This window comes from Salvia splendens, chromosome 9 (genome assembly GCF_004379255.2).
Source record: "Salvia splendens isolate huo1 chromosome 9, SspV2, whole genome shotgun sequence".
Classification (NCBI taxonomy): Eukaryota; Viridiplantae; Streptophyta; class Magnoliopsida; order Lamiales; family Lamiaceae; genus Salvia; species Salvia splendens.
The window spans coordinates 7,483,973-7,506,494 of NC_056040.1; the positions used below are offsets into that span (position 1 = coordinate 7,483,973).

Here is a 22,522-nt window from a genome sequence, read left to right on the forward strand (position 1 = left end):
AGCCTATGCCACTTGCCACCGGATTAATTCAGCGAATTATTCTTTTTATTTGATAATTGTAATTATCATTAAAACGTATAAATATTTTGAAATTTTAAATATCACGTCCAAACATCATGCGTGTGTGCGTGCTAGTTAATTTAATTAATTTAGAAATTAAAAGTGTCATTTCTAATCCAAAATGTAAACATTAATTTATTGATCAAAGTAAGGAAACAAAAATTACATCAGCTTCAACGTGGTCAAGCCCTCATCCCCCCACCCAGTATTAAATATCAAATTGTGCTGATTAAATTAATAAAAAATGGCGATTGTACGTGTAAAAATTGTTCATTATACAAAAAATTGACATATTATTTAATTCAGAAAGAATTATAGAACGACGACCATACATATGAATTATTGAACCCTAGCTCCAAAATTGTTAGCTCTGCTACAATTTGAATGCGACCAAATTGAGAAACCTGGCACAATAACAGTTCGATAGAGGAAAGACATGAATAAATTCAGAACCATTTATTTATACACGAGACAATCAATTTAATTAGTCGAGGAAAAATGATAACTGATAGACCAATGAGAAATTGAATTTATTTTCCAACAACTACACAGATTCACAGTCCCATATTGTGTCTTTTCATACAATAATTTGAAGTACTATAATTAATCAGCATGATTGTGGAATAAATACTAACTGACGTATCCACAATTAGTTATAACTTAAGTGACTCAATTGTGTAATCAACTAATTAATCCTTCTAATTCAATAAAGAGTAGTGCTAAATGGCCATATTATAGCCAGCCACACAAGGTTATAACAGTAAATTATAGTATTAGTTATATATTAAAATATAAATTGTAGTTAGTGGATAACTTAAAATGAATCATTGACCCTCCACTATACTTTCGGTTATATTAGAATCTCCCCTTTAAGTTTTGAAAATTTAAATTAACGTTATGCATTAATTACACATTATAGAGTTTCAAAGTTAAAAATCAATACAAAATCTTTTACATTCAAGACGATAATATTTATTGACATTAAAATTTTACAAAACAAATTACATTACAGTAGCTATTAGTGTACTTCATTTCCTAAAATATAATCATCATTTAATACAAGAGGTGGCGTATACTTCTTTTTCATTGGCATATTTCATTTTATTACTACTATTATATATATCTATATTCATAGAGATTCAATCATATTAAAAAAATCAACTTAATCAATATTAATGATATTAGAATTTCTTTTAATAATTCATTAACTGTTCTATTTATCTTGTGATAGTATATCTTAATCAAATAAAATAATTATTTAATCAAATACTAATGTCAATAAAACTTCTTTTACCAATCAAATAATTGAATGAAAATAATTCATTACTTTATATATCTATGTTTTGATAGTATTAAATTTGACCACAATAAAGGATATAGAAGTAAAATCAATTCCTAACTAAACCGGATATTCTAAGTAAACTGGTTTTTTTGCTATTAAACCAGTTTATGGTTGTCCATAATGTGGCCACGTAGCATTTCCCTTCAATAAATAAAACGGAGCGTTTGCAAATTAACATTTTGTTAGATTTATGTATAGGTTTACGTAACTCTCATCAAAATCATCTCAAAACTTTAAATTTACGTAACTCTCTGGATTTAAATTATTTTTTCGTAAAAAATATATCAAATTAAAGATAATTTTATAAGGATTCCAACGAGATCTCAATTGCATATGTTCCGACGATGTTCGGATGATGAAATTTGATATATTAGATTTTAATTTTCGCACATATTGATAAACAGATTTTATCAACAAATGCAAAAAAAATCTCAATATAGTGTATGCAAAATTTTAATATAAATAGGTAAAATATCAATAAAACTGTGTTGATATTCTCATGTCATATTGTTGATATTTGTAATACACTATGTTGATATAAATAAAACCCACGAAAATTATCATATGATAACATATTACCCATTTGTTGATATTTTGTCTACTATTTATTGAAATTTGCGAGCTTTAATTTCATCCACTCATTTCAAAATTCAATGGTGTAAATTTAGTCTTAATTTTAGATTATGGTATTATAAGTATTAGAAGATTTGAAAAGAAGATTTGTTTTTGTGCACTTTCAAATTTGAAAAGAGTCAAGAGAATTATGTGTCAAATCACGACTTTTACAACTTATTGCTCGTTGTGTAATTGACTAAAAGGAGAAAGAAGAACAAACGAAAGCGCAGATGGTTTCCTTTTGTGGGCACAACAAAAAATATTTCTTTATTTGACAAAATTTAATTTAATTAATTACTTTTAATTTGAATGAATTAAAATCATGTCAGTCGACCACATATAGTGATGCTTTAAGTACAAGACTTGAAAGTGGAGCTGTCTAGTAATTTCGAGATCAATTATAACTAGTAAATATAGTTTATTTTATAAGCTAACTAGGACAAACACCAAAATCCCAACAACAAAGACATAAATAGACTAGAGTATATTGAAAACATATGAAAGCTCAAAGAAAACCAGACTCTACCAACAACTACGAGAAAAAAGAAAAACCACATGGACAAGCAAGATCTGCCAAAGTAGCGGTTTCTTTGGGTGGCTTATACTGTTGGAATGCTACTTTCTTTCGATTTTCTAATCACACCTATAAAAATTAAGGCAATCCAAAATTTTCTTGTCCAATCTTCGGAATTGGAATCCCAACCAATGATGTAGGCAATACCATCATTGTCGTGCTGCTCAGCGGTGGCGTCCGTCGCCACCGCCGTCCGCGCCGCTGGCACGGACGCCATCTGCCGCCGCTGGCACGGCGCTGCTCGATGTATCGAGCACGTCCGTGCCAGCGGACGCACACGTGGCGGCACGGGATTGGGCAACCCGTTGCATTCAAACTTTTTTTTAAAAAAAAATCGGTATTTAATTATAAATAATGCTAAAAAATAAAAAAAAATATTTTCCAAATCCCAAAAATATGGCCGTTTTTTCCCGTTTTTTCTGAATTTTTTTTATTTTTTTTAATTTTTTTTCCCAAAATCATCTATAAATACACACATTCATCACTCATTTATCACATCAATTCATCTCTCATTCATCTCTCATTCATAATTCTTATACAAACTATCAACACATTCAACCTTCACTCAAAACATCAAATGGATTTCACTTATCTCATGGCGGAAGCGGAGCGCGAAGAACAAGAATACTACGAACAACATCGTGTCGCTTACGAAGCATATGTCGCGGCGAATACCCCCGCTCATCCTCCTCAACGCACTAGATCAAATCGCCGCTACATCCATCGTGACCGGGAGGGAGCCCACGAAAGGCTCGTTGCCGACTATCGCCTATGGATTTGGCATGCATATTTCGGTGTTGCCGGATCCAACAACGACTTGAACGTGGTACGTGAATAATATCGCCGACATCATGTTCACGTGTATTATATTACACAACATGATTATAGCCGACGAAGGGCCGAGGGCGGCTAGCTTCTACGACGAGGACGAAGCCGGAAGCTCAACAACGAGGTCTCCCCCACGCCGAGGCGAGCATACGACGGTTGGCCAGAGGATCGAGACAAGACACACAATGCGCGATACTCGAATCCACAATCAACTACAAGAAGACCTAATCAACCACATGTGGGCGAAATTCGGCAACGAGTAGTGGTTTTTTTAATTTTTAGGATTTTAATTATGTAATTTTTAATTTTTAGGATTTTAATTATGTAATTTTTCATTTTTAGGATTTTAATTATGTAATGTTTAATTTTATTTGTCATTTGTAATATTTATTGTGGTTTTTAAATGAATTTTAATATTATGGAAATGTTATTGTTTAATTGAATTTTAAATTAATTGTGCTCGTCCTTGCGGAAGAGCACAGTTGTGGGTGTTGTGCTCTTGCCAGAGAGCAGGCATGAATAGTACCGCCCGGGCCCACAACCGTGCCGCTGGCAAGAGCACGGTTGTGGATGCTCTTAGGGTGTCCACAATGGTGGCCCTTGAAGGCCACCAAATGTGGCCCGGCCACCATTCGTGGCTCTCATGTGGCCCTCCGCAATGGTAAAGTAACAAAATTAACAAAATTAACAAGGGCCACCAAATGTGGCCCTCTATAAAAAAAATTTAATTTGTTTTCTTTTTTAATGTTATTTTTAATTTAACTATATTAAATTTTATTAGACTTTAAATTTATGATATTTATAAATTTAATTAAAATAAAATAATTTGGATTGTAAATAAAAAAATTCACAACCTAAAACCAAAATGTAACAAGAACTCCGTTGTATTATATTAAAATAGAAAAATTATACAACGAAAGTTTTCTAATTTAAAAACAACAACCCGAAAACCCATATCACTCTGCGGCGCCCCTTCTACGGTTCCAGACCTCTTCAACCATATCAGCCTGCAGTGATGTATGCGATATTTGGCTCCGCATATCGGTGTACCGCTGGATCAAGTATTCATTACTACGTGGTACACCCATCTGCAGGGCTCCATTGCAATACCCGAGCTCGAACTAGCACCATCTTCCGGTGTCCATCGCTCTGCAGCAACTCCTTCGTCATCTATTATCATATTGTGCAATATGATACATGCAGTCATGATGTCTGCGACATCATTTTCGTGCCATTGTTGAGCCGGGCACCGTATAATGGCCCATCGCGCTTGGAGTACACCAAAAGCTCGCTCAACATCCTTCCTAGCACCCTCTTGTTTTTTCGCGAAGTAGGTTTGCTTCGGCCCAACGGGTTGTCGGATCGTCTTCACAAACACGGGCCAGCGAGGGTATATCCCATCGGCCAAATAGTACCCCATGTTGTACTGAGTGCCGTTGGCCATGAATCTAACTTGCGGACCCTCACCCCGGCTCTCATCATTGAACAGGTGTGACGATCGTAGAACGTTGATGTCGTTGTTCGATCCAGCGACCCCAAAATACGCATGCCAGATTCGCAAGCGGTAATCAGCAATGGCTTCCAGAATCATCGTGGGATGTCTGCCTTTGAAACCAGAAGTGAACTGTCTCTTCCAAGCCACCGGACAGTTCCTCCACTCCCAGTGCATGCAATCGATGCTCCCCAACATCCCTGGAAAATGATGTGCAGTCCCGTGCATATCAATCAATCTCTGGCAATCATCGGCCGATGGCTTCCGTAGATACTCCCCTTTGAAGATATCCTTAATGCCCCTGCAAAACTGCCTCAACGTCTGTAGGGCAGTCGTTTCGCCCATCTGTAGGTATTCGTCGAACATGTCAGCGGGCTCGGCACAGGCAAGCTGCCTAATTGCCATCGTACATTTCTGGTATGTCGACAAGCCGAGTCGACCGGTGGCATCATATCGCAAGTTGAAGCACTTGAACCGCTGCGCCAAACACGGCGCTATATGGATGAAGAGATTTTGCGACATTCTGAATCGCCTACGGAAAACCTCTGGCGGATAACGGGCGTTCTCGTTGAAGTAGTCTTCCATCAACCGGCGGTCAGCCCCGGCATGATCGCGGTCGAAATACCGCCGATGATAGAATGGCCGAGGGACTGCCACCGCCGCCGCCGCCGCATCTTCCGCCTCGTCGGCTTCATGTTGCACCGCTGCAACAAGGTTTTGGAACTCCAGATCTACCGTTTGTTGGAATTGTTCATCGTCTGAATCCATAGTTGCAAGGTTGAATCGAAATTAGAAGGAAATATTGGAAAGATTGGAGGAAAATGGAAGTAAAATGGAGCTGGAAAAATGGAATGGAAGTGTAGTATTTTATAAATAATTTTCAAAATTAAAAAAATTAATTAAATTCCGCGGCCCAGCCGCGAATGGCGGCCCGCTGCAGTGGAGGGCCGCGGCTCACACGGCTCAGCCGCGTGAAGGTCGCGGCCGCGGCTCGCCCTCGGCTCTCGGCCCTGCGCCCCGCCTCTCGGCTCTCTACAATGGGGGGCCGCGCACCGAGCCGCGGGCCGCTGCTCCCCCATTGTGGACACTCTTATTCACAACACAACACAACCAAAATTTTCTCAATATAGCTAAAAATAATATAGATTCTTGTTCATATACATTTACTGAAATATTGATACTCATGCTATAATTAAGCTAGAGAATGAGACTGAATTCGACCACATTATATTCATGTAAGGACTTTCAAATCTTTCTTCATTCTATTTTTCCGTCGATGACTAAAAAAGTTAATATAAACGAATTTTACGGAAAACAATATTGGTGGATTAACAAAATTATTGAGTAATTAAAACAAAAAAAATTAAAACATTCAATGTTATGTTTTTTATTTCTTTTTTACAGGTACTAATGTAAATATCCCAAGGTAATCATAAATATCAAGTGTAATACGATGATGTTGTAATACGATGGTGTAAAGATAGTAGCTAGACTCATAGTCTATAAAGGCTACAATAAACAGGCAAAACTGAGTTAAAGCATGAACTTGGATAGCGACATATATATGATCACGTAAAACAAGGTTTTATGATCATATTCTTGTCTAATTATTAGGCCATCCTATACCGTTCCTATACCGTTCCTATACCGTTCCTTAAACCACTATTTGAGGGTCCCACTGTACTTTTTTACTCCATTCCTTAACTAAGGAACGGAACCTGCAACCCTCCGTTCCTTAACCGTTCCTTAAATTACTATTCATTCAATTTCATTTTTTTTAATTTCCAACCCAATTCAATTTAAATAAACACACTTTATTAAAAAACACACAACATTAAAAAAAAAAATTAAACTTTTAGAAAAATAAAAAGCACACAATTAAAATCCTAAAAAAATAAAAAGCACACAATTAAAATCCTAAAAAAATAAAAGTACACAATTTTAATAATTTCATCCGCCAAAATTTGCCCAAATGTGCTCAATTAGATCCTGTTGGAGTTGGGTGTGGGCACTAGAGTCGCGTGTCCTTGCACGAATAGATAACCGTTCTTGTATAGACGGATGCGCTCCACTTCGAGGCGGACTACTTGCGGTTGAGCTTCCGGGGGATTCGTCGTCGAACCAATTTCCCGCCTCGGGTCCTTCGTCTTGGACAATCATGTTGTGCAAGATTATGCACGTATACATGATGCCGACCATGTTTTCCATGAACCACGTACGAGACGGGGCTTTGATGATGTTGAAGCGCGCTTGGAGAACCCGAACGCCCTCTCCACATCCTTGCGAGCAGCCTCCTGCTTCTGTTGCAATATTTGACGCATTTGTTCAAAAGGATCCATTAGTTTGATTAAATTTGGGAGAAGGAAAGCAGAGTTGATTTGAGATAAAAATTGGGGTGGAAATAGAGAGGAATAGATGTGTGTTTGTGATTGAAATGAGTATGAAATAGGAGTATTTATAGAGTAAATAAATAAATAAAAAATAAAAAAATACAAAACGGATATAAAAAAACGGTCACATTACCGTTGCAATTTTTTTTTTTTATTAAATTCGAATTTTTTTTAAAAAAATTGAATTATTGCGTCACCGGGACGAAGCCCACTCGCGGGGCAGCGAGTGGGCTTCACGCGTCGAATGGGAGGCCGCCACGTCGCCTCGGCGCGTGGCGGAACGTTTCGTTCCGCGTTCCTCCGGAACGGAACGCGGCACGGTATGGGAACGACATGGGAACGGAATGGCGACGGAACGAGGCCTGCAACGCGTGCCGCCGCGGAACCGTTCCGCCGGAACGGCATAGGAACCGCAATGGCACAGCGTTGCGGGTACCCTTATGTTCTCTGGAATTTGTAGTGTTCTCATATGGAATTTACATAAGACTGAAACTAGGGTTTTAGCCCTTCCAAATAGATTTTGCATCCTCAAATTTTGTCCACTAAATATTCAAAGCAAATTATAATGAGATCGAAATTAATATCAATAGATATAAGGTCTTTTTTGCATACTTTACCGAACATATTTAGATTAAATTTGAAATATCAAAATGAAATGATATTGGGATCATTAAACAATTGGGGAATGTGAAAATTAAAATTTATATAAAACAAAAGAAAAAAAAGAAAAAGACATTCCATTATAGAAGTAGGTGTGACAAGAGAGGGGGACAAGGGCATCTCAGTCCCAACATGAAAGTCATAGACACATCAACATTGGGATTCTTAAATGCAAAAATATTTCCTATTTAATAATTTTGCTAGCTTACTGTTCATTAATTAATTTTAATTGTGAAAATAGTTTACCGTTTTGAGAATTTCAGTTTTATAACAAACTTTTATAATGAATATAGTATGCGAAATTTATTCAATTATATATACTGATTCTCTCTTTTATAAGGATATGTATATATTTTTTGATTAAGTTATGTAGTATATATTATATATGTTCTATTTTGGATCGTCTGTTAAATTAGTCTCTATTTATTTTTTTGTAAGTTTTTCTTTCTACTGGAGTGAGTCATATTTCCACTAACAATTATTTTTCTATTTTTCTTTAATTTTAATAATTTTATACTAAAACTCTATTTTTCACTATTAAGATTTTTTGTCTATTTTTCTTTTATTTTAAAAATTTTATACTACTAAAACTCTATTTTACACTATTAAGATTTTTTTTTGTTGGACTGAAATAGTAACAAAACTAATGAAGGAATATTTACCATTTTTTCGGGAATGTGTTGTGAATAAAGTAGCACAACAACTTAAGAGCATCCGCAACGCGGTGCCGTCGCCGTTCCTATGCCGTTCCGGAGGAACGGTTTCGCGGCGGCACGCGTTGCAGCGTGCGTTCCGTCGCCATTCCGTGCCGCCACCGTTCCCATGCCGTGCCGCGTTTCGTTCCTCCGGAACGCGGAACGAAACGTTCCGCCACGCGCCGAGGCGACGTGGCGGACTCCCATTCGACGCGTGAAGCCCACTCGCTGCCCCGCGAGTGGGCTTCGTCCCGATGACGCAATAATTCATTTTTTTTTAAAAAAAATTCGAATTTAATAAAAAAAAAAATTTTTTTTTTTATTAACGGTAATGAGACCGTTAATTTTATAGCCGTTTTTTTTTTTTAATTTATTTATTTACTCTATAAATACTCCTATTTCATACTCATTTCAATCACAAACACACATCTATTTCTCTCTATTTCCACCCCAATTTTCATCTCAAATCAACTCTATTTTCCTTCTCCCAAATTTAATCAAACTAATGGATCCTTATGAACAAATGCGTCAAATATTGGAACAATCACTTGAAGAAGATCGACGACGGGAGGCGGAAGAAGCCGCTCCGCCCCAACGTCGCTCCCGTACGTACATCCATCGTAACCGGGAGGAAGCCGCCGCAAGGTTAGTACGCGACTACTTCTGCGATAACCCGGTTTGGGGAGATACGTACTTCCGTCGCCGTTTCCGCATGGGGAAACCGTTATTTCTCCACATCGCGAATACTTTGGCAGCCCGGGAAGAGTTCTTCCAGGAAGGGTTCGACGCGGTCGGACGTCCCAGCCACACGACGCTGCAGAAATGTACTGCAGCAATCCGCCAGCTTGCGACTGGACAAACGGCCGACATGTTCGACGAATACCTCCACATCGGAGATAGCACTGGGCGAATGTGCTTGCTCAAATTCTGCAAAGGCATCCGGGCAGCCTTCACCGACGAATTTCTCCGGAGGCCAAGCACGGCCGATTGTCAGTTCCTTCTCGACCTTCACGAAACAGTGCACGGATTCCCAGGGATGCTCGGCAGCGTCGATTGCATGCACTGGCAATGGAAGAATTGCCCGGTGGCGTGGAAGGGGTCCTACACGAGCGGCCACAAAGGTACCCACCCAACCGTTATACTCGAGGCTGTTGCCGACTACCGCCTTTGGATCTGGCACGCGTACTTCGGGGTCCCCGGGTCGAACAACGACGTAAACGTGCTCAACCAGTCCGACCTCTTGACCGAAGTTTTGGATGGTAAAGCGCCGGCCATCAACTTCGTCGCCAACAATCGGCTTTATAAAATGGGGTACTATCTCGCCGATGGCATCTACCCGAAGTGGCCTACCTTCGTGAAGACGTGCAGTGGGTCTGCGAACCCAAAGCAGGCTCTTTTTGCGCAGAAGCAGGAGGCTGCTCGCAAGGATGTGGAGAGGGCGTTCGGGGTTCTCCAAGCGCGCTTCAACATCATCAAAGCCCCGGCTCGTACGTGGTTCATGGAGAACATGGTCGACATCATGTATACGTGCATAATCTTGCACAACATGATTGTCCAAGACGAAGGACCCGAGGCGGGAAATTGGTTCGACCCCGAATCCCCCGGAAGCTCAACCGCAAGTAGTCCGCCTCGAAGTGGAGCGCATCCGTCTATACAAGAACGGTTATCTATTCGTGCAAGGACACGCGACTCTAGCGCCCACACCCAACTCCAACATGATCTAATTGAGCACATTTGGGCAAACTTTGGCGGATGAAATTATTAAAATTGTGTACTTTTATTTTTTTATGATTTTAATTGTGTGCTTTTTATTTTTTTAAGTTTAAGTTGTAACTTTGTTTTAATGTTGTGTGTTTTTTAATAAAATGTGTTTGTTTTTTTAATTGAATTGAGTTGAAATTAAAAAAAAATGAAATTGAATGAATAGTAATTTAAGGAACGGTTAAGGAACGGTTAAGGAACGAGGGTTGCAGGTTCCGTTCCTTAGTTAAGGAATGGAGTAAAAAAGTACAGTGGGGCCCTCAAATAGTGGTTTAAGGAACGGTTTAGGAACGGTATAGGAACAGCGTTGTGGATGGCCTAAAAGTTATGGGTTGAAGACATGGTTAAGATGATTTGACAGCATGATGGAAAATTTTGTCATTTGCTAAGTTATGAAATGTTAGTAGTACTACATATATTGAGAAACTTTAAATGTAAAAATGATTTAATTTCCGACTCAATAAAAATGAATTCATTTACATGTACTAAGGTTTTGGTGGCCATTGGCTAGGTCTACCTTCTAAAGTTGTTTAAAATTTAATGTGAAAATAAAACTGATTAGTTAATTCATAATTGGTACCAATATATGACCACTAAAAAAATCGTTAGGGACATTTTTAATACAATTAAGGGCGCTATTTATATTTCTATAAGTTTTGTGGGTCCAAAATATACTTTTATTACGATTATCTAATACTTTTAGTTTGATGTGATTCTTAATAGTGGACAAATTAAACTATTCAAGGCTGGGAAGTTAAACTATAGTGTATTACAAGGGGAAAGCTATCAAAATCGACGATGCCAGAAAAAAAAATGGAATTTAAAGTAACTATTACTAGAAATATGTAGGCCTGAAAAAAATTCTATTAGAAATATTTCCTCTGACATAAAAAAATGTTTCATGTTTTTATATTGGTATGTCCACTAAAATTAGTCTCATTTTCGTTAATTTTTTTTTACTAACTCATATCTTTAACTCTTTTTATTTTATCCACTTTTTATCATTCTTTTCTTTATTTTACCAATTTTAAAACTCGTGTACCAATAAAACTGATTTTTATAGACGGATAAATTAAAAAACGGAGACTTTCGGCATGCCCAGTACCTTAGACCGATTGCTTTAGCTAGGCTTGAAAGAAGCTCCATAGAATAACGAAATATCCACAAACTCGACTTGTTTGTTTGATCAACTAATTTTGTCTACCTTGTTGGACTCTTAATTTACATAAATTCAAAAGTATATGACCAAACAAAAGAAGCCATCTCAAAAAATTAGTCTACTAAAATATAGAGTTCATTTGATCTATAAACCTCACACTTCCTCCGTTCCACAATAATAGAAGCATTTCATTTTCTGCACTAGTTTTGAAAAAAATGATATTAAATAGTTAAAGTGGAGATAGAGTAAAGTAAGAGAGAGAATAATGTAGAGAAGAGTCTTATCTACAATATTCTCTCTCTTACTTTACTTTTTCTCCACTTTAACTATTTATAATTATTTTTTCAAAATGAGTGCGCAAAATGAAATACCTCTATTACTGTGGAACGAGGGGAGTATTTGATACTATCATTATAAAACAATCAAACTCGATTAAATTTAAATCACAGATGAAAATAAAAGAAAACAATTTGAAAAACACAGGGTTGTGGGAAATGATAATGTCCAGATAGAGTAAAACAGCACTGTAATAATGTACTTACTAGTTTTGCACATAAGGCTAGCAGAAAAGTTAAAATTCTCCGGGGGATATATTGATGAATGCTACATGACATATGAGAAACTATTACAAAGAAAAGACAGGCAATTCATTTAAATTATGTTATTATATTCACAATAAAGTGAGGAAACAACACTTCTGTCCTACTCTGATGCACCCCATTACGATGCACTATATTTTCACCTAAAAACAACTATTTGCTCACATGGAAACCATCTTACTTTTCTGCATTCCCTAATTATACACATCATGCATATCTACCTTTAATTAATTTATATTTAATAGATATTGTAAAAAAACATTTAATTAATTTATTTTATGAGCTTAATTAGCGTTGGAAATATGAGTTAACATCGTTTATTTATACTAGCTCTAGCTAGCATTAGGTACTCGTTCAAATCTCTCTCATATTTAATTCTAGTTTTATTTGGAGAAATCTTACATATTAGGTCAGTTAGTTTGATGGGACACAATCCTCACTGTCTTCATCTAAAACATGATACATGTAATTCCAAAAGAATCCAGTGCATTTCATGATCTGGAATGAAAGAACTTCTTGTTTTAGAATTAGGTCAAATAAAAATAAAATTTTGGGGATTATGATTCGAGGGCATAAATTTTCAAGTATTATACTCCTACATATTTATACGTCAAACTCTAGTCCCTATTCATAGTTCCATTCCAATTAATGTGCAAATAACAAAGGAATGGAGTTAAGAAGATAAATTAATTTTAACTTGTACATGGTCTATAACGAAATTAATTTCATCCACTTTCTTTAACAATTTTAAAATCTACACCAAATCAAAGTAGGGAATTTAATCCCGGACGAAGGGAGTACTATATATTAAGTTTTTAGTTCCCTTATGGGTTGTACTAGGGTATTCAGATTTGAATTTATAAGATCTCAACTTAATATCAATATCTCATATCATACCAAGAAAATGAGAAAATTCTTAGAAATGAACACATCAAATGATTTCAATTAATTTTCATTTTAACAACATTACACCAACTTCCCCTCTGGGACACCAAACAGACCTCTTACTTAAAAATAAAAGGTAAAAATGGCACAAAAGTGGAAAATGGTAACCAAAAATGGCAGAAAGGAAAAGAGAGTGGGAATCCTTCCTGCCAAGTTTGAGACAAAGAGAGGGAATTCCACACACAAATATATATGGAGACAGCTATCTGATCAGAATATATGGAGTATTGGTTATAATTAATAGGCACATATTGGTAATTCAAGAATTATACATATAGTAATGAATAAAATAATAAACTCAAATTAGTGCAATAATTATTTCAGTTAAATAGTAGTTGCAGTACCTAACATCCTCTTCATATACTTTATATACAGTCACAATATATATTAATGTTCTACTAGTATTATACTAGACTTGATTATATTTATATAGGAGGAGTATAGGAGTTTGTGGGAATTATGGGAGAGTGAGTTTTATTTTAATTTGATGCTTGTTTGACGCCTTTAAGCTTGAATTGCTTCTATGCACCTCGAAACATGAAAATGTTTTCACGCACGAAGATGACAAACATGTATGATCATCATCCATCACATTTTGCTGCAACTATGCTGACATATTTATATATATATATATGCTCTCTCTCTCTCTCTTGATGTGTATATATATGTATGTATATTATATCGATGCGTAACTATTTGAAATATAATCATTAGATGGTATACGCCTCGAATTTATAATCATAAGATGAAGCATGAGAATATATATGTGGAGAAATTGAGTGAGCATGCTTTGATTATGTTGGTTTGTCTCAATTCGGTATTATTGATAGTGTATTTAATTAGTGGTTCTCATAGTCAGGTTTTCTTTTGTCCTGGAGTGAATCGAGTAATCAATTAGTGGAATAGTATTTGTTTTGTTGAGAAAGAAACCCTAATTTTTTCATTAATTTTATGTTGTAAGATCATGCTTTCTTTAATGTTATGTTTAATGGTACTATATATTATATTACTATTGTCTATTGATACGCGTGTGTATAGTTATAACCTTATTTAATTTAAATTGGAGTAAAGAAATTAAGTGGAGAAGTTAAATAAATATCTTGAAAAAATAAAATACTTATGGTTCACAAGTGTGATGTATACATATGCAAAGTGGTGTGTATATGCTATGATAATAAATTATTGGTACAAAATGCTAGTATTTACTAGTATAATAATAATAATTTAATAATGCATAGGTAAGTTTTATATAATCTTTGTGTAACTTATAAGTTCTACTCCTTTTCATTGTCTTAAAGTCTAGCAAGTAACTCGGAAAAGAGCAATCTCATTGATGACATATAAAGATCCAAGGGCATGTTATGTTTGTTTTTTTGATTTTTTTAAGGGCATTCAGAGTGTCGAAAATTTAGCAAGTGCTCGATTCCCAAAATAATTGACATTAAGTTTGAAGCAATAAGATGAAGGACCTTTTATTTCGACAACACCTATATGGTGTAGTAATAATTTATGAACTATCTTGCCGGTAATGTGTAGAAGTGTAGAACAATATTTGTTCAATGTATTCGTAGTAGGGGAGTGTTATATTACTAACTCAATACTTAATTACTAACTATAATTAAATAATAGTCATTAGATATTCAAATCAAGGGCATAGATCATCAATCTCGGAAGGTCAATACGATCAATAAAAAATGTCAATAAGGATATTAAGGTCAATTTACAACAAATTAGTTGTAACTAACTTTTGAAAAATATCTATAAACTTTAAATGATTATAACTATCTCAATTTAAATTATTTTTTCACACAACATATATCAAATTAAAGGTAATTTAATAAGGATTCCAACGAGATCTCAATTGCATATGTTTCGAGATCAAAATCTGATTTTTTTTAATGAATTTTTGTATTTTTTATCAAGCAGATAATGTCAATATAACTAACAAAATATGTCAACTTAATACATGCAAAATGTCAATATGAAATTGTGTTGACATATTCAAAACATAGTGTTGATATATTCAATTCAATGTGTTGACATTTTGATCTGAAACCCTAAATTTAGAGTTTTTAATATTAAAAAAAATAAAAAAACGAATTTACATGTGGCAATTTATAGACAATTAGATCTTTTAAATCTTATGGTGTTAAATTAGTTGTAGTTAGCAATTAAGGGGTGAGTTAGCAATTGATCACACCCCTGTATATGTATATGGATTATAATAAGAAAAAAATAAACAACTTATTGCATTACTAAAATAAACAGCACATTTTATTCGATGTTAATTAACCGCATATGGTTATTATAGCTTTTGATCATGAGCTGTTATAGTACTTAGGTCTACAATTTACTAACTTATAATGATATATATTGAATTTTTATTATTTTATAAATTTAATATTATAATAATTTTGGTTCAGTATTATATACTACTACAGATTTTTGAATTTTTATTAACACACGTCATTTTCAATGATAGTTCACCATCCTAAAATATCTCTAGTTATATTCAAAGATTTGAGATTAGCTCATTAATAGATGATCATATGGAAGAGGGTAAGCAAATAGTATATATAAACCTTACTGGCCCAATAGATAAATTCTGAGCTTGTTTGGTGGGCTCATCATTTTCTTATTTAAGCATATTCAGCCCATTCTGAATTGTAGGCTAAATAACCATCAAATTTAAAAATACTGTACATAATTTTTTCTCCCCAATTTATTTTCCCTTTTCCATAATAGTTTAGTACACTCATAAGTCATATCTATCTCGTTCATTACCCGATAAAACGGTAATCAAATAAATAAATAAAATTAAATAATTATTTTCTTCTTTTTCTTTTGAAATTTTAGATTCAAAATGACATCATTCAATCATCGAATTTATCAAATTTATTTCAACCTTTAGCGAGTATATGATCTCAACCTTTCTAATTTTTAATCTTATCAATTTTTGGATAGTTGTTTTAAAATTTAAAAACTAAAGTAAAATGCTAATATCATCCTATACTTTCGAACTTATGTCTAAGAACAAAATAATAAACCATCACTGGACAAGCTATGACTGATCGTTTTAGTGAATTTTTTATGAGAAAATTGACATGTCAAGTTGAAAAGATAGCTATTTAGTAGTAGTAGCAATTGACAATTTAAAAGGATTGGAATATAATTGATGCATATAGAGATAAAATTGACAAATTTCAAGTTGAGATACTCCATTAGTCCATTGACTTAAGTTTGCTATAGATTTGATCATGAATCCATTGCCACTTCAACTTTAATTTTACTATGTCTATTTTGATTTGATCAGAATTGTTAAACATGAGAATTAACTACAATTTGACGTTCATGTTTTTTTCATTTACATTCGAATTTCTGAACAGCCAGAAAAACAAACTAGATTTTGTCCTAAACATTCAAATTGCAAATTTTTTGGGTAGAGATGGTGTATCCAACAATAACAAATACTTTCAATTTATTTACTTTGACAAAACTTCAATCATAATAAACCCAGTTAATTAAGATACCATATCTGATAAATTTGAAAATAGAAAAGCATGCTGGTTTAGGGATGCTGAAGTTGAGAAGGATGGCATTGTCTTTTCATTGAACTCTTCAAATTTATACACAAATTAATCAGCAACCAACCACTACACAATATCCATACACGCCACAAAACAGAAAATTGCAGAATTGGTGTGACTGTGAGTGTGTTTGAGAGTAAATTTAGGAGATGGGGGGAATGAGAACGTCGCCAATGTTGTTGTGCCACGGGTCAGCCAGATGCGACGCCAGATTCTCCAACGGCCCTGTTCCCGGGTATGCTGATTGCTGAACGCAGAATCCCACAAACGCCAACAGCGCTAGACGACCTTCAACCACATCATCAATCACACACACTTCAGAATTCAGACTCATCTTCATATTTATATATATATATATATGTATAGATAGATAGATAGATAAACAGAGAGATGTTATATACTCCTACCATTCTTGATCTCCTTGACCTTGAGCTCTTGCAACTTCGTAGGGTCCTTGGAGTAGCCGAGAGGGTCGAATGCCCCACCTGGGTACTTCTTCTTCTCCGGGTCCTTCTCCATGCTCCTTTGGTGCTCTACAAAGGCTATGGCCAAGAACTCGATCGCCAAGATTGTGGGAAGGGTGCCCCATGGAACCGGGTTGCCCAAATACGTCGCTTGTCCACCTGGGACCGCCGCCCATTCTTGTGCCTTCACCCAGTTGCCCAACCCCAGAGCCTCCGGGACCAGGATTCCGGGCTGCATATAAACTAGTATTATAAGGGGCAGTTTGGTAGGGAAGATAAATAAACAACACCGATAATCTAAATATCAACATACCACGGCTAGCATAGCCCATCTGCAGTGGATGAGCTCCGACTCCTTATATCTCTCTAGGTTTTCCGGGACTTCCCCTAGCCGAAGTGGGTCGAATCCGAAATCTCTGCACCCCAACAATTATGGAGTATTACTTATATTAGATTGAATAACATGCATGTGTGTGTAACAACTTAAAAATAATTCAAAACACGAAAACTTGAATTTGAGAGTGATTACCCGGGAGCGGAGCCGTCGAGGTAGGGTGGGCGGGGCTCGCCCGGCATCCACTCAGCTGACATGGTGAACCTCGAGGTGGTGGCATTGGTGCCAAACGACACGGAGGCTGCGAATTTCGACTTGGAGGAGGAGAGGACGGAGGGGCAGACGGCTGCGGCTGCAACGCCGTAGCTCATCACGGTGTTGGCTGCCATTCTTGAGTGAGGATTGGGATTGGGATTGGGATTGGCTAGGCAATGAAGAAAATTGTTGGAGGGAAGCACTAATAAGTATATGGGAATGGAGGAGGATATAGGCAAATCCAAATGGTGATTGTTATTGGCTACATGGTTCTGGTATCTGTCAGGCTATTGGTCCACGTGTACTAACCTATCAGATGTTGATTTGGATATTGTGAAGGTGTTTCCATGGTGGAGGTGCACTATCAAGTGTCAAAAAATCAGAGACAATATCTTAAATGGATTTATTTTGTGAAAAATCATGAAATTTGATAACTTACTTCTGCTATCCTCAATCTACCCAAACATTTAAATCATAATATTAAGAACAATTAGTCCCTATGATGGTCACAAAAGTTTTGATATCCACAGTAAAATATCCATTTCGCTTATGTCTTAAACAAATTTGTTAAATCAGTAAAATTCTCATCCAATTTCAAATAAGAAATTACCCCCAGAAATCTGAATAACAGATTAATAGTGATGATATATGCTTTCTCTGTCTCTCTCTCAGAATGATGACAATGGACATGTAGATAAGCTCCAAAAGGGATTGAAATAGAATATATTCCATCAACATGTCTTAGTATTATGTGATCAAGAACACCAAAACCTGGGAACTGCTGAAACATCCAGCAAATGTGATTTATTCAATCCAAGCAGCAAAGAGCAGTGACGAATTTGTTCCACCGAAGCCAAAAGAGTTTGTCATGGCCGCTCTAATGCTCGTCTTCTTTGAAGCACTCAAAGGCATAAAATCAACATTAAAAAGGGGATCTGGTATAGTGAGGTTAAATACAAATCATGCACACATTAGCAAAGCAAATGCCGAACTTAGATGCAGAAGATATTAGAACTTCCTCTGCGCATCTTTTTTCTTTGAAAACAAGAACCAATTTAGTATTCGACATAATGCATTGGATCAGGAAGAGTTTGAATATGAGATTGTTACCTATTCTATTCGCATGCACTTGGAGATTTAAAATATTGAGCCATTCGGTTTAAGTCTGCGCCTCAAATTTTTATTTACCTAATTGTCCTTTTAAATACTGGAAAAGTTGGAAAACTGGTGCTTTGTGGAAAAAAGCATTCATTTTCCATTTTTGAATCTCGTTCTTCTTGTTTTGCTTTTGATGATTACATTTTTGCAATTTATTAATACTCTGCTCTTTTCTTATTTGCAACATGGATCATGTAATTACAATAAGGTGTTTGTCAATCCTTTGTTGGAAAAGAGAATTCAGTTGAAGTAGAGTTAACTTCTGTAGGAGAAGGGTTTTCCACATCCCTAGCTATCTCAGACAACCCATCTATTTTATTCAAATCTTGAATGTTGTAGTGGCGGCTGGGGGAGGCTGATGCCCTCTCACCACCCCGCCCTTCGCTGTCCAAGCCCGATGACCTCTTCCGGCTATGCCGCAGATAGGCTGGCGACGTGCGCATTGGCGAGGGAGCCCTGCTGGAGAATGTGGTGGCGATGGCTGACGGCCGCCCTTCATTCACGTGCTTCTTGGCTGTGGCCTGCCAGCTGCGCAGCGCCAATGCCACGTCATCACTAAAAATGACTGGCTTCATGTTTGATCCCATCTGAGTAACCAAGGCGTAGAGAGGGAGTGTCACATAACTGCAGACCACCTGTATCACAACACTGCCAAAACCAAGCACTTAACAAAATGATTCTTTTTTCTTTCATGAAATGAATGAAACATATACCCACCCCATCACGATTCGTATGATCATATCTTCAAGATGCTCATGGTAGCAAGATGGATATCCAAATTTAAGCTGAAAAAATAAAATACTATAAAACATTTTGGTTGAAATTAAATTAATGTTGGAGGTAAAGATGATCATACCCAACTCCAAGCAAAGAAAGCAAGCTGAAAAGCATTCTGCAAATAAAGAAATGATAAGGCTAGGTTGCATTACTCTGTTTTATCATGATGAAGAAATGAAGAAGAGAAGGGGTACCTCAAAGAGAGCAAAGTGAATGAGGAAGAGGATGAAGCTGGGACGACGAAACCAGAAAAGATCATCGTTGGGGTGGACTAGAGGACTACCCCTCACCACATCTCCTCTGTCAAGAACCCTCGTTCCCATTTTTGTGATGATCACTTGCAATTTTGCTCCCACTAAAAGTACTATCTGAGAATTATTCTTCATGTTAGAGGTGAGGTGTTTTAGGTTGGAATAGAAGGTATTTAGTATTTACTCACAATTAGAGGGATGAATGGCAGCCAAAAATCAGAGTACCAGCCTGTTTCCGGATGCATGAATAGCTCGATCAATTAGTGTTCAAGAAGGATGAAATCCTCAGCTGATGGAAACTTGTGAGTGAAAAGGGATATGAGAAACTCACCATTGGTGTTGGTCAGGAGGAACAAAACAGCACAGAACCACAATGCAGGGCTGCATATCAACAATCAGTCTCACTACAAAAAGAAGGAAGACAAAGAATCATTATTATTTACCTGATTCCAACAATGACTTTGAAATCTTCTTCCAGTGCTTTGTTTATATATACTTGGAAGTTGAATGTTGCCCCGATTTGAGGTGGTAGATGTTCCTGTATATCAGAAAAGGAATCAGTTTGTAGATTTTAAAAAATCATGTAAAAATATTTAGGTGCAATTACTAACTGATACAAAGCCATGTCTAAGTGTTAAGTAATCCACTTTTGCTACTGATGGGAAGAATTGCCTGAAGAAACACACCTGCATCATGTGCACACATTGTACAAAATATATGTTGGTTACAACTATAGGACGTGATCATATCAATAAGTGAAATTCTCTCAAAAATCAAAGCAAATCTCAGTCATTGGCTCTAGTGATATAACCGTTAGATTAATGTCACGTGTCATCTAATAATGTAGATTATTAGTTTAATAATGTAACTTGGCTAATAATGTACTCCCTCCGTTCCATAATAGATGTCATACTTTCCTTTTTAGTTTGTCCCACAAAAGATATCACATTTCCTCTTTTAGAAAAAGCTCTCTCTCACATTAATATAAATATACTATTTTCTCTCTCCACCTAACACAGAAAACAACATCTCCTAAAATCTCGTGTCATTTCTCAAATGTGCCATCTACTTTGGGACGGAGGGAGTACTATTTTAGTAAAATAATGTAGCATTTTTGTCTAATAATGTAACATCTTAGTTTAATAATGTAGCATTTTTGTCTAATAATGTAACATCTTAGTTTAATAATGTAGCATTTTTGTCTAATAATGTAACATCTTAGTTTAATAATGTAGCTTATCACAACCATCCAATCTAAGGATCTAAGGGCTAAGATTTACTTTGATTTTTGACAGAATTTCACTTATTGATCATAGTGCGCCCCTACAACTATAATTAATAAAGAAGAAGAATAGTAATGATAAAAAAAAGTACAATCCATAGAAGAAGAGATGAGCGGCTCCAAAATTGCAAATGTCTGCGTCCAAATGAAGTCTCCCTCGCAAATCTGAATCTCTCTGGATCTACTTACACCACATATATATAGTTGAATAAATAATTAAATGCTGATAAAAAAAAAGGAGTACTATTAATGTGGAATTACAGCATACTGACCGTGATAAAATTTATATTCATTTGTCTGTGTTTCATCCTCCCATGCTTTCCATTTCCTCATCTGCTTCAACAATTAATAATTGTATGAGTTTGTGTAAATAGACAAGTCAACTACTCATTCACTATTTATATACTACTAACCTAACCAATGTATAACTATTAATTAATTACCTTTAGTTTTCCCAAGATGTAAGTGACAACACAATAGACTACATGAAAAAATGCCAATACAAAGATGAAGATATGGAGCTGGTGAATTCCGTATGCTGAAACAAGTTGCACCTTGCCCTGCAAAACTTGTACACGACACACATGTATCTTTTCTCTTGCATATCCACACAAATAATTAACAATTTCCATACCTTTTCAAGACATGGATCATGATATTTCTTTTTACTATATACATCCTCTTTACAAGGGTGCCAAGAATCCCCAACACTTTTCGGAACGCAAATATCTAAAAGAGCAGTCTCCTGCGTCATCGTCAGCAGCAACGATATGAACCCTAACAGCATAAGCTCTGTTCTTCCAACAAAAAACAAATTTTATGAAAAAAAAAAGATATACTTTCTCAATGAGACAAATATTATTGATAAAAATTTACCGGCTTTAATCTTCCCTAGAGCTTCATGTAACGCTACCTTCCTCTTTTTCTTCAACCACTGCATTCAATCAAATAGAGGATTGGAATATTTCTAAATAGTGGACTATGGCTAATTAAATTGGTACGTACCAATTCGGCATGATGAAGGATTTGTTCGATAACGATGGAGATAGCAACGATCACGAAGAAGAAGGCGGCCACCGCCCACGTCGGCGTTGCCGCCAACGTCTTCTCCTTAGGCAACTCATCAGCCATTTAGGGATATGAGAAGTTCAGTATATTTATGGATTCAATAAATAAAGTGGTATTTTAGAGTAATCACATGACTTTTGTTTGCTGTAATATTAATATGCATGGTTGTGGAACACTACTTAATTCAGTTTATATATGGTTAGGTCACTTAGGTGGCTTGTTTGCT

The 22,522-nt window shown here is 36.0% G+C and overlaps 3 protein-coding genes across 3 annotated transcripts; all 3 read right to left on the reverse strand.

Moving 5' to 3' along the window:
• Positions 1 to 362: 362 nt before the first annotated feature.
• LOC121749080 lies at positions 363 to 5,679 on the reverse strand. The gene is made up of 2 exons (XM_042143692.1): positions 4,954 to 5,679; positions 363 to 464 (listed from the first exon to the last, which is right to left on the reverse strand). Exons 1-2 carry the CDS (start codon positions 5,677 to 5,679, stop codon positions 363 to 365), a joined length of 828 nt encoding a protein of 275 aa, XP_041999626.1.
• An 11,024-nt stretch (positions 5,680 to 16,703) lies between these two features.
• On the reverse strand, positions 16,704 to 17,960 carry LOC121747989 (chlorophyll a-b binding protein 6, chloroplastic-like). Its single transcript, XM_042142184.1, has 4 exons — positions 17,701 to 17,960; positions 17,485 to 17,587; positions 17,115 to 17,403; positions 16,704 to 16,995 (listed from the first exon to the last, which is right to left on the reverse strand). Exons 1-4 carry the CDS (start codon positions 17,892 to 17,894, stop codon positions 16,850 to 16,852), a joined length of 732 nt encoding a protein of 243 aa, XP_041998118.1. The 5' UTR covers positions 17,895 to 17,960; the 3' UTR covers positions 16,704 to 16,849.
• A 1,109-nt stretch (positions 17,961 to 19,069) lies between these two features.
• On the reverse strand, positions 19,070 to 22,513 carry LOC121747987 (MLO-like protein 6). Its single transcript, XM_042142182.1, has 14 exons — positions 22,234 to 22,513; positions 22,105 to 22,162; positions 21,863 to 22,020; positions 21,672 to 21,788; positions 21,501 to 21,561; positions 21,321 to 21,409; positions 20,558 to 20,632; positions 20,390 to 20,484; positions 20,278 to 20,327; positions 20,135 to 20,175; positions 19,890 to 20,063; positions 19,775 to 19,810; positions 19,636 to 19,703; positions 19,070 to 19,566 (listed from the first exon to the last, which is right to left on the reverse strand). The coding sequence occupies exons 1-14, from the start codon at positions 22,357 to 22,359 to the stop codon at positions 19,134 to 19,136; spliced, it is 1,581 nt and encodes a 526-aa protein (XP_041998116.1). The 5' UTR covers positions 22,360 to 22,513; the 3' UTR covers positions 19,070 to 19,133.
• Between the last annotated feature and the right edge of the window lie 9 nt (positions 22,514 to 22,522).